This window comes from Carcharodon carcharias, chromosome 16 (assembly GCF_017639515.1).
Source record: "Carcharodon carcharias isolate sCarCar2 chromosome 16, sCarCar2.pri, whole genome shotgun sequence".
NCBI lineage: Eukaryota > Metazoa > Chordata > Chondrichthyes > Lamniformes > Lamnidae > Carcharodon > Carcharodon carcharias.
The window spans coordinates 43,629,628-43,641,926 of record NC_054482.1 but is presented as its reverse complement, the minus strand read 5'-3'; the positions used below and the strand labels follow the sequence as shown (position 1 = coordinate 43,641,926).

Sequence of the window (12,299 nt, the reverse complement as noted above, 5' to 3'; positions counted from 1 at the left end):
ACATGGCGGATGATGAGAGGATGTTTCCTCCTGTAGGAGAGGCTAGAACTAGGGGACACAGTTTAAAAATAAGGAGTCTTCCATTTAAGATGGAGATAAGGGGAATTTATTTTCCATCAGAGGGTCATTAGCCTGTGGAATTCTCTTCCTAGAGAGCAATGGAGGCCTGTCTGTTGAATATGTTTTAAGGCTGAGTTAGATAGGTTCTTGATTGACAAGGGAGTCAAAAGGTATGGGGTAGAGTCGAAAGGAGAGTTGAGGCCACAATCAGATCAGCCATGGTTTTAATAAGTGGTGAAGCAGGCTCGAGGGGCAGAATGGCCTACTCCTGCTCCTGATTTGCATGTTTGTATCTGGAATGTTTTGCTTTTGTATTCATGTCCTGTACTTCTATGTTTGCCAAGCTGCGATTTTTCAAGCATTACAGTGAACGGGCTTTAATCGATGGGTGCATTGATATGCCTAATTTTTTTTTACACACTTTTTGTAAATTCTTAAGTTCTGCTTCTCTTCAACTTGGCAATAATTAACAAAACCAGATTGCTTTTGAAATGTTAGAAATCCCATTGTGCCCCTTCAGTGGTGAAGTCATAGTTATTTGTAGATATTGTGACTATCTGATGGAGCAGACAAAAATGTATTTTTCTTTGTTTGCTAGTTCCTATTTTCATAATTCTCTTCTCCCTCTCCAAATCCTGTAACTTTTAGAAATACAGGTCATAAGCAAACTATAAGCTTTTGCGCAATATGGTATCAGTTGTGTTCTCCAGTTTGCCCTTTCCTCAGGTAAACCTTCTACCATAATTTCTTAGTTGGCCAAGAACTACTAAACTCATCACAAATGCAGTTAATCCACTGGAATGACTGGCAGTTGCAACTTACAACCAAAGTCTTGTATAATTACAGGTGAGGAAAATAAATTATTTCAATTGTTTTTATACCGTAGTATGCTGGATGAATATCACCAGTTGTATGAATTGCAGAGAAAAAGATTGATTGCCCAAGTAAATGCCTTAACCCAGGAGAAAGACTGGTGGAATGAAGCAGCCTATAGCCTAGCATTGAAGGTAAATCACACTGCATGTTTGCACATTGTACTTTGTGTCTTAACTGATTCACTTTCTACTCTCTGCCACCTCCCCACCCCTCCCATACAACCTTGCCATCCATCCTACCCTATTAGTACATCTTAATCAATTGGGCTAGCTGCCTGTTGATTGATGGTGTGCATCCTAGAGCTAAAGGACTATTGACGAGTTATGGTGCAGAAAGAGGCCATTCACCCCATCTTGTCTGCGCCGGCCAAAAAAGAGAAAAAAGAAACTAGCCACTCATTTTAATCCCACTTTCAAGCTCCTGGTCCATAGCCTTGTATGACTCTTCTTCAGCGTTCACAAACTCAAAGTGTTAACTCTGTTCCTCTCTCCGTAGATGCTGTCAAACCTGCTGAGTTTTTCCAGCATTTATTGTTTTTATTTCAAATTTCCAGCATCCGTAGTATTTTGCCTTTTATCTCCTATACTGGTAAACTGGTGAACTAACCTCTCAAATTCGGTGTGCACAGCTTACTTAAATAATTGTAATATTCCCCCTGTACCTTTTTATATATGCAGTGCTGGTAATGAGGGGAAAGTTTAATGAGCATCTCTTTTGTGTTTGTATTTTGGCCAGAAAACATGTTTTCTTCGCTCATTCAAATTCAGTGGAAGAAATTGGGAACAGTGTCAGGCTATCGATGTGTTATCCATTTTGTATACCTCTAAAAACGAATTTCACTCTCTTTATGTCACAACAGCATTTTATTCATGGCCATTTCCAAATAACCTTCAGCAATGGCATGGTCTAATTCAAAGCTGGTGTCTCAGAGACCACATGGACTTGGATTCCTCTTTTTTAAATGCAAGTAAATGAAATAAAAGAACAAAGTAGTTAAAATGTGTCCCTGAACGAATCTTAATTTTCTTAAGCTATTTTATTTTGCTCCAAATAACAAATATAATAGTTAAAACAATGCAGCAAAATCCAAAGTTCAACTACCAATCTGTTCCAGTTTAAACATTGAAGTTCATCACTGGGTAACATGGAATCTGGGAAGTGCCTGCTTTATTTAATAAACAGTGCATTTGTCATGAGACCAAATAATGTATTAACAGGTAAAGGCTCTCCTTGTACTGAATCAGAATGTAAAAGTGTGTTAATCTCTAATATGCTAATTTTGCTAATATGCAAAAGAAACATCTCCATTTTAAATGACTGGGCCATATATCAGTTTTGTAATTGGAATGTTGTATCTTTGTGAAATCCTGAATCTTTAATAAGAAATCTTTATCCATTGTTCTCTTTGTAGGTGATTGAGGAACAAAATCTCAAACTGGTTCATGATCTTCAAGTCAGTGAGAAACTCTGGGTCAAAATTTCGCAACACTTTGCTGCATTGCTTGGCACAAAGGTAGTTCTTTGATTTAATGACGCAATTTGTACCCGAACCAATTGATCCACAGATTTATCACCTGCATTTACCTGTAAAAGGTTGTTTAGAAATTGCATTAAATTTCAGTCTAGATGCCTGGAACAACCTTGTACCAAAATTCATAACCTGTGTTAGAATTTTCTACAGCTATCATGATCACTCTTGAGAGTGGAAGTGATAATGGTGCATATTTTCTTTTAAAGCTCAGGCATAGAATAAAACATCCTTTAGGCACTAAGTATAAGCTTAAATGGCAATGGTACATGTCGTTCATTCTGCATATTACTGGTATTCATCAGTGCTCCACAGAATCTGCTTTATAAATCACTGAAAGATACCTGCTCTTCACAATCATATGTGCTCCAAAATGCTTGGCTTTTGATCACATTGTCATAATACAACAGGTCTTTTATGGGCTGAATATCCTTTACTACTGCTGCTTGCAAAAATTGTGCTTATGCTGCAACATTGAAAATATTCAAAAAGATGTTATACAAACTTGGAATATTCCATGTAATGGTTTGAGCTTTTCATAGAATAATTTAACCTTGGTCTAGAATCTTTTTAAGTTTCAAAAGGAGTTAAAATATTTGAAACTTTACATGGCATGGTTGAAACTTCTTACAAAATACCTACAACATGTTCTATCTATTGAACGTATTAAATATTTCATAGAAAAATTTGAAGAGTAAATAGAATCGTTAGAAAGTTTCTTAAAATAATTAGGCCTCAAAATTTAGCTACGTAGCACCAGTAGTTTTGAAGCTACTGTTGCCGGTCATAACATCTGCGCCACTTTCTATTCTGACTGCAGCACTGAAGGAGGCCATTTGGCTTGTCATATCCATGCTGGCTCCCTGCAAGAGCAACTCAGCCAGTCAAACCTCCCTGTCTTTCCCATCTAGCCCTGCACATACTTTCTTTTCAGATAATTATCAAATTCCTTCTTGAAAGCCACGATTGAATCTGCATCTACCACACACTCAGGCAATGCATTCCAGATCCAAAACACGCACTGCATAAAAAGACTTTTCCTCACGTTGCCTTTGGTTGTTTTATCATTCACCTTAAATCAATGTCCTCTGGTTTTTGACCCTTCCACCAATGGGAACAATTTCTCCCTACCTACTCTGTCCAGGCCCCTTGTGATTTTAAACACCTCGATCAAAATCTCACAGAATCACAGAGTGCAGAAGAGGCCCTTCGGCCCATTGAGTCTGCACCGACACGTGAGAAACACCTGACCTACTTACCTAATCCCATTTACCAGCACTTAGCCCATAGCCTTGAATGTTATGACGTGCCAAGTGCTCATCCAGGTACTTTTTAAAGGATGTGAGGCAACCCGCCTTCACCACTCTCCCAGGCAGCGCATTCCAGACCATCATCTCCCTCTGGGTAAAAACGTTTTTCCTCATATTCCCCCTAAACTTCCTGCCCCTCACCTTGAACTTATGTCCCCTTGTGACTGACCCTTCAACTAAGAGGAACAGCTGCTCCCTATCCACCTTGTCCATGCCACTCATAATCTTGTACACTTTGATGAGGTCACCCCTCAGTCTTCTCTGCTCCAACGGAAACAACCCAAGTCTATCCAACCTGTCTTCATAACTTAAATGTTTCATCCCAGGCAACATCCTCGTGAATCTCCTCTGCACCCCCTCCAGTGCAATCACATCCTTCTATAATGTGGCGACCAGAACTGCACACAGTACTCCAGCTGTGGCCTCACCAAGGTTCTATACAACTCCAACATGACCTCCCTACTTTTGTAATCTTTGCCTCGATTGATAAAGGCAAGTGTTCCATATGCCTTTTTCACCACCCCACTAACATGCCCTTCCGCCTTCAGAGATCTATGGACACACACGCCAAGGTCCCTTTGTTCCTCAGAACTTCCTAGTGTCATGCCGTTCATTGAATACTTCCTTGTCAAATTACTCCTTCCAAAGTGTATCACTTCACACTTTTTAGGGTTAAATTCCATCTGCCACATCTGCCCATTTGACCATCCTGTCTATATCTTCCTGTAGCCCAAGAAACTCAACCTCATTCGCCTCCGTCGCATCTGTTCCGATGATGCTTCCTTCAAAAACAGTTCCTCTGACATGTCCTCCTTTTTCCTTAACCGAGGTTTTCCACCCACGGTCGTTGACCCCTCAACCGTGTCTGGCCCATTTCTCGCGCATCTGCCCTCACGCCTTCTCCTCCCTCCCAGAAACATGATAGGGTCCCCCTTGTCCTCACTTATCACCCCACCAGCCTCCGCATTCAAAGGATCATCCTCCCCCATTTCCGCCAACTCTAGCATGATGCCACCACCAAACACATCTTCCCTTCATCCCCCCGGCGGCATTCCGTAGGGATTGTTCCCTCCGGGACACCCTGGTCCACTCCTCCATCACCCCCTACTCCCCAACCCCCACCTATGGCACCTCCCTATGCCCACGCAAAAGATGCAACACCTGCCCCCTCACTTCCTCTCTCCTCACCGTCCAAGGGCCCAAACACTCCTTTCAAGTGAAGCAGCATTCCACTTGCATTTCCCCCAACTTAATCTACTGCATTCGTTGCTCCCAATGTGGTCTCCTCTACATTGGAGAGACCAAATGTAAACTGGGCCACCGCTTTGCAGAACACCTGCGGTCTGTCCGCAAGAATGACCCAAACCTCCCTGTCGCTTGCCATTTTAACACTCCACCCTGCTCTCTTGCCCACATGTCTGTCCTTGGCTTGCTGCATTGTTCCAGTGAAGCCCAATGCAAACTGGAGGAACAGCACCTCATCTTCCAACTAGGCACTTTACAGCCTTCTGGACTGAATATTGAATTCAACAACTTTAGATCTTGAACTCCCTCCTCCATCCCCACCCACTTTCTGTTTCTTCCCCCTTTTGTTTTTTCCAATAATTTATATAGATTTTTCTTTTCCCACCTATTTCCATTATTTTTAAATCTTTTATGCCCTGCTAGCCTTTCCACGCCACCCCCACTAGAGCTGTACCTTGAGTGCCCTACCATCCATTCTTAATTAGCACATTTGTTTAGATAATATCACCACCATCAAAGCCTCTGTGTTCTTTTGTTCTTTTGTCTGTGACATCTTTTGATTATCTGCTCCAATCACTGCTTGCTTGTCCCTACAGCCACACCACACCCCCCCCACTTCTCTCGCCCCCCCGCCCTCACCACCTTAAATCAGCTTATATTTCAGAACTGAGTGAATATCAGAAGAGGGGTAGAGGGGTGAAATATAAGCTGACAAATAATAGGGGACCCAGCACAGATCCCTGTGGTACACCACTGAACACTGGCTTCCAGTCACTAAGCATCCTTCTGTCATCACCCTCTGTCTCCCTCAACTTTCTCTTCTCTAAGGAGAACAGCCCCAGCTTCTCCAATTTATCCACATAACTGAAGTCCCTCATCCCTGGAATCATTCTTTAAATCTTTTCTGCACCATTTCTAATGGCTTTACATCCTTCCTAAAATGTGGAGCCCAGAATTGGACATAGTACTCCAGTTGAGGCTGAACCAGTGTTTTGTACAGGTTAAGCATAAATTCCTCACTTTTGTACTCTGTCTCTCTCTATAAAGCCCTGGACCCTGTATGCTGTATTAACCACTTTCTCAACCTGAACTGCCACCTTCAATAATTTGTGCACATATGCCCCCAGGTACCTCTATTCCTGTACCCCTTTAGAGTTGTATCATTATTTTATATTGCCTCTCCTTGTTCTTCCTACCAAAATGTATCACTTTACACTACTCTATGCTCAATTTTGCCAGGGCTTGTTGATGTCAAATGCTGTCCTGATGCCAAGGGCAGTCATTCTCACCTCACCTCAGGGCTGAATGCCCTGGAGAACCCAAAACTGAACATCAGTGAGTAGATTGTTGCTCTGTAAGTGCCGCTTGATAGCACTGTCGACAACACCTACCATCATTTTCCTGATGATCGAGAGTAGACTGATATGGCACTATTTGACCAAATTGGATTTTCCTGTCTTTTATGGACAGGGCATACCTGGGCAATCTCCCACATTGGCAGGTAGATGCCAGTGCTGCTGCATTGGAAAGCTTGGCTCAAAGCACAGCTAATTCTGGAGTACAAGTCTTCGGTACCACTTGATACAATCCCTGTGGGGAACCATAAAGCATAATTAATCACATTTATTAAATTACCCCCAAATGAAGAAATTACAAACAAGATTCCATTTTTACAGCTTTTCCTTTAACATGAATCAATGGGATTAGACAAAGTCAGCATGGATTTATGAAAGGGAAATCATGTTTGACAAACCTACTGAAGTTTTTTGATGATGTAACTAGCAGAATAGATAAGGGAGAACCAGTGGATGTGGTGTATTTGCATTTTCAGAAATCTTTTGATAAAGTCCCACATAATAGGTTAGTGTGCAAAATTAAAGCACGTGGGACTGGGGGTAATATATTGGCATGGATTGAGAATTGGTTAGCAGACAGGAAACAGAGAGTAGGAGTAAAAGGATCTTTTTTGGAGTGGCAGACAGTGACTAGTGGGGTACCGCAGGGATCAATGCTTGGGCCCCAGCTATTCACAATACATATCAATGATTTGGATAAGGGAACCAAATGTAATATTTCCAAGTTTGCTGCTGATATGAAACTTAGTGGGAATGTGAGTGGTGAGGAGGGTGTTAAGAGGCCTCAAGGTGATTTCGACAGGTTGAGTGAGTGGGCAAATACATGGCAGATGCAGTATAATATGCATAAGTGTGAAGTTATCCACTTCGGTAGGAGAAACAGAAAGGCAAATTATTATTTAAATGGTGATAAATTGGGAAATGTTGATGTACAAAGGGACCTGGCTGTCCTTGTACACCAATCACTGAAAGTAAGATGCAGGTGCAGCAAGCAGTTAAGAAGGCAAATGGTGTGTTGGTCTTCATTGCTAGAGGACTTGAGTACAGGAGCAAGGATGTCTTACTGCAGCTGTATAGGGTCTAGGTGATACCACACCTGGAGTATTGTGTGCAGTTTTGGCCTTCTTACCTAAGAAAGGATATACTTGCCATAGAGGGAGTGCAACACAGGTTTACCAGACTGATTTCTGGGATGGCAGGATTGTCGTATGAGGAGAGATTTGGCCAACTAGGCCTGTATTCCCTGGAGTTTAGAACAATGAAAGGGAATCCTATTGAAACATATAAAATTCTAACATGTATGGACAGACTGGATGCAGGGATATTTCCTCTGGCTGGGGTTCTAGAACAAGGGGTCACAGTCTCAGGATACGAGATAGACCATTTAGGACAGATTATGAGAAACCTTTTCACTCAGTGGGTGGCGAACCTATAGAATTCTCTACTTCAGAAGGCTGTGGAGGCCAAGTCACTGAATATATTTAAGAAGGAAGTAGATGGATTTCTGGACTCTAAGGGCATCAAGGGATATGGGGAGAGCATAGGAGTACGACATTGAGATAGAGGATCAGCCATGATCATATTGAATGGCGGAGCAAGCTCGAAGGGCCGAATGACCTACTCCTGGTCCTATTTTCTATGTTTCTCTATGAATCAAAACCTGTGTTTTAATTAACAGGCAAATAATACTTCAAATAAAAAGTAAATGTTACTTTAAATGATCAATACAACAAGCATATGTCTTACACAACCATAAGCATTTACATCACTTCCCCACACAAATGTGGCACTACAGAGCTACCTAATTCCGCAATATGCTGTTCTTTTTTCACACAGGGTAGGTCAAGAGTCCTATCTATTCACATCTTTCAGCTTTGAGTTTCACAGGTGCGATTATCATCAGGAAGACACCCATCTATGAACCTTCTTTCCCTCTCATCATGAAAGTCCTGATGGTGTAGCTTTCAATTAACCAACCAATAACACCCCAATTCACCTTTTGGCTACTTCTGGGAAAACACCCAGAACTTTATTAACTCCAAGCTATTCACGCTACTTTCCAGGTTTTAAAGGAGCTCCTGTCTCCTTTTTTGCCAAACAGAAAAACTGACCTCTTCCCGAGAGAGATTTGTTTTTGCTCTTCACAAGAATTTGGTGTGTCCCTCCTTCTATCTCTGACTACTTTCTCTTTGCGTCTGTATCTGTGCCTTCAGCTCCTCTGCTTAATAAAAAAAACCAAAGACATAGGAGCAGAAATTAGGCCATTTGGCTCATCGAGTCTGCTCTGCCATTCAACCATGGCTGATAAGTTTCTCAACCCCATTCTCTTGCCTTCTCCCCGTAACCTTTGACCCCCTTACCAATCAAGAACCTATCTATCTCGGTCTTAAATACACTCAATGACCTGGCCTCCACAGCTTTCTGTGGCAATGGATTCCATAGATTCACCACTCTCTGGCTAAGCTTTTGTTATACAAATAAGTTTGTAGCTTTCCTCTATGTCTGCAGTTCGTCTTTGTGTTTGGACACACGTGTCTGTACCTTAACCTCCTTCCTGTTGGCACTGGTTCCAGGCCAAGGGTGGCCAGGTTACATGGACCAATTTTTTTATATAACGAAAGGTACAATTGATCCCTTTACAAATGATGCAAACACTTAAAAGTCCTTTTCAAACATTATTAAAACAATTCAGATTCCACAGACCTTTCAAAGAATTTAAAAATTTTCCTTACTGTACTGCTTCTGGATTAAATGTTGTCAGATACTACTAGGAAGTTGTCAGGGCCCATAGCCTTTTGCTGTATCCAGTACCTTCAGTCATTTCTTGATACCACATGGAGTGAATCGAATTGGCTGAAGACTAGCTTCTGTGAGGTCAGTGACCTCAGGAGAAGCTGAGATGGATCATCCACGTGACATCTGAGTGATGGTTCCAAATGTCTCAACCTTGTCTTTTAATGATGGGGATATTTGTAGACACTCCTCCTCCCATTAGTTTTTTAATTGTTTACCATTCATGACTGGATGTAGCAGGGCTACAGAGCTTTGATCTGACCCTTTTGTTGTGGAATCACTTAGCTCTGTCTAAAGCATGCTGCTTCCACTGTTTGTCATGCACATAGTCCTCTATTGTAGCTTGACAAGTTTGGCACTCATTTTTAGGTGTGCCTGGTGTTGCTTCTTATGTGCTCTCCTGATTGAACCCGGGTTGATTCCCAGACTTGATGGTGATGGTAAAGTGAGGGATATGCCAGCCATGGGGTTACTGATTGTTGTTCAATACAATTCTGCTGCTGATGGTTCACAGTGCCTCATGGTTTGCCACTTATGAGCTGCAAATCTGTCCTGCATTTATCCCATTTAACACAGTGGTTGTGCTGCACAACATGATTGATGGTATTCTCAGTATGAAGATGGGACTTTGAATTCAGAAAGGCTATGCGTGGTCACTCCTACCAATTGTGTCATGGACAGATTCCTCTGTTACAAATAGATTAGTAGGGGCCAGGTTTTTCCCTCCTCTTGGTTCCCTCATTCCCTGTCACTGGACCAGTCTGGCAGATATGTCCCTGAGGACTCAGCTAACTCAGTTAGTAGTGGTGCTGCTAAGCAACTCATGGTGATGGGCATTGAAGTCCCCCATGCTGAGTACATTCTATGCCACCCTCAGTGCTTCTTCTGTGGTGTTTAACATGGAAGAGTACTGATTCATCAACTGATGGAAGGAGGTAGCTAATGAGCAGCAGGAGGTTTCCTTACCCATGTTTGACTTGATATCATGTGACTTAATGGGATCTGGAGCAAGTGTTGTGGATTCTCAGGGCAAGTCCCTCCCAACTGTTTTGCCACTCTGCTGGCACCTCTGATGGTACTGTCCTGCCAGTGAGGCAGGACATACCCAGAGATGGTGATGGGGATACCTGGGATATTGGCTGTTGGGTATGATTCATTGAGCATGTCCATGTCCGGATGTTGCTTGACTAGTCTGTGGGACACCTCTCCTAATTTTGGCGCAGGCCCCCAGATGTTAGTAAGGAGGACTTTGCAGAGTCAACTTGGCAGGGTGTGTCTTTGTTGTTTCTGGTGCCTAGGTTGATGCCTAGTGGACCATCCAATTTTATTCCTTTTCAACATTTCTGTAGCGGCTTGGTACAACTGAATGGCTTGTTCAGTCACTTGAGAGGGCAATTGAGTGTCAGCAATATTACTGGGGGTCTGGAATCACGTGTAGGCTAGACCAGGTAAAGACAGCAGATTTCCTTTTTACAGTAATCAACAATGGTTTCATGGTTGCCATTACTGAGATTGATGTTTAATTCCAGATTTATTCATTAATTGCAATTAAATTCCACCAGCTGCCTTGCTGATCTTATTTTGCCTGCCCAGGTCTCCATCAATGTCGCTTTCTGTCATTTAGATATCCTTTGCTCTAAATCGTGATTCTTATTCTGTTCTCCTGCTGATCCAGTGTCAGAATCTGTTCTGGCTGCTCCAAGTGCCTGAAATCTCCAGTTTTCTATCTTTTTCCTAGCTGCCATTAGCTGCTCTGTAAGTTCTGCAACCTCTTTATTTCTGGCCTCAGCCTCTTCTCCTAACTCCTGAATTCCCAGAATTAGATACTGTAACACTTCTTCTTTTCATTTTTGAACAGTAACCTCTCCACTGAGGACTTCAGTGTCTCTCTCTCCATCCTTCTGACATTGCTTCCTGCCCTACCTCATAAGACTCCCCCTTTAGATTCAATCCATTTATTAAAAAATAACTGGACTTCAGCTGGAATATTCTCTGACTCTCCCATTGTTAACTGGAGAACCCATTTAGGTCACTACCCCTACGAGAATAGTTATCTTTCAAACTGATGCCTGGGAAACACTTTTTCAAACCTACATGACCATGGCAAAGTTTGAAAATATCACGTTGGCTAACCAAATGTTGGAGTACACTTTCTTGAATCAACTGTGACTTATGTAGAACTCTGAAAAACAATCAGGTCTGACTTAACGAACTCCGAGAGGAAATCGTGTCTGAAACATCACATCAGAAACACTACATCTGAAACATTGTGTCAGGGCCACCATTATGTTGGACTGCTTTATTTTCTATTTTCTTCATTACTTAAACACAGACATCAGTTGTAACAATGACAGACTCAGATTTTTAACTTCAATGAACTCATGTTACACAATCCAGCATGAGCACTCAGTCAAATCATAGGACACAATTCCATTTATATGATTTTTTACTACTGGGTTCAAATTTCACTACAGAACTCAAGCCCCAAGCAACACAGTTCCAACCAGACAACAGCAAACAATGGTTTGCTCTTATACCAATCCTACCTTTTGATCTCTACTTTCCATCCATAGTAACACTAAATTACAGTACATTAAAAGACACACAATGCAAACTTCAGATAACATGATGGGGAATCATCCTCTCTTAGAGATGTCCTCTCTGGAGTGCCCCAGGGAACTGTGTTAGGACCTTTATTCTTCTTGACATACATAGAAAACCTTTCTAACAATTTAAGAAACAGGGTGTGACTATTTGCAGATTACTGCGTGAATTATGCATCAGGGAAAACTCGAGACTTAAGATCCCATTAATTCATTGCAAGATGATCTTCAGGAATTGCAAAAATGGCAGAACCAATTGGAGATGGCATTCAATGCCAAAAAATGCTATGCTGTGCATCACCAACAACAGATATCTTTAAGTTCTGTAATCAAATTCTCCAACAGGTAGTTACACAACCATGTTTAAAAACAATCTTCAATGGGGATTCTACATTCATCAGATTACCTCCAAAGCAAACAGGGTTCTTGAATTTCTGAGGAGGAATCTTTGATAATGCAACAAAAATATCAGAGTAAGAGTTTACCAAACATTTGTTCATCCAATCCTGGAGTGTGTATATTGTGTGTG

General features: G+C 41.8%; 1 protein-coding gene across 3 annotated transcripts in view; it reads left to right on the top strand.

The window, feature by feature from the left end:
• The window catches only part of axdnd1 (axonemal dynein light chain domain containing 1), a 227,355-nt gene that overhangs the window by 84,268 nt on the left and 130,788 nt on the right, over nt 1–12,299 (top strand). For all 3 annotated transcript variants that reach the window (XM_041207768.1, XM_041207767.1, XM_041207769.1), the window contains 2 exons: nt 947–1,067; nt 2,348–2,449. In XM_041207768.1, the coding sequence (XP_041063702.1) occupies nt 947–1,067; nt 2,348–2,449 (223 nt within the window). The remainder of the gene's footprint in view (nt 1–946; nt 1,068–2,347; nt 2,450–12,299) is intronic.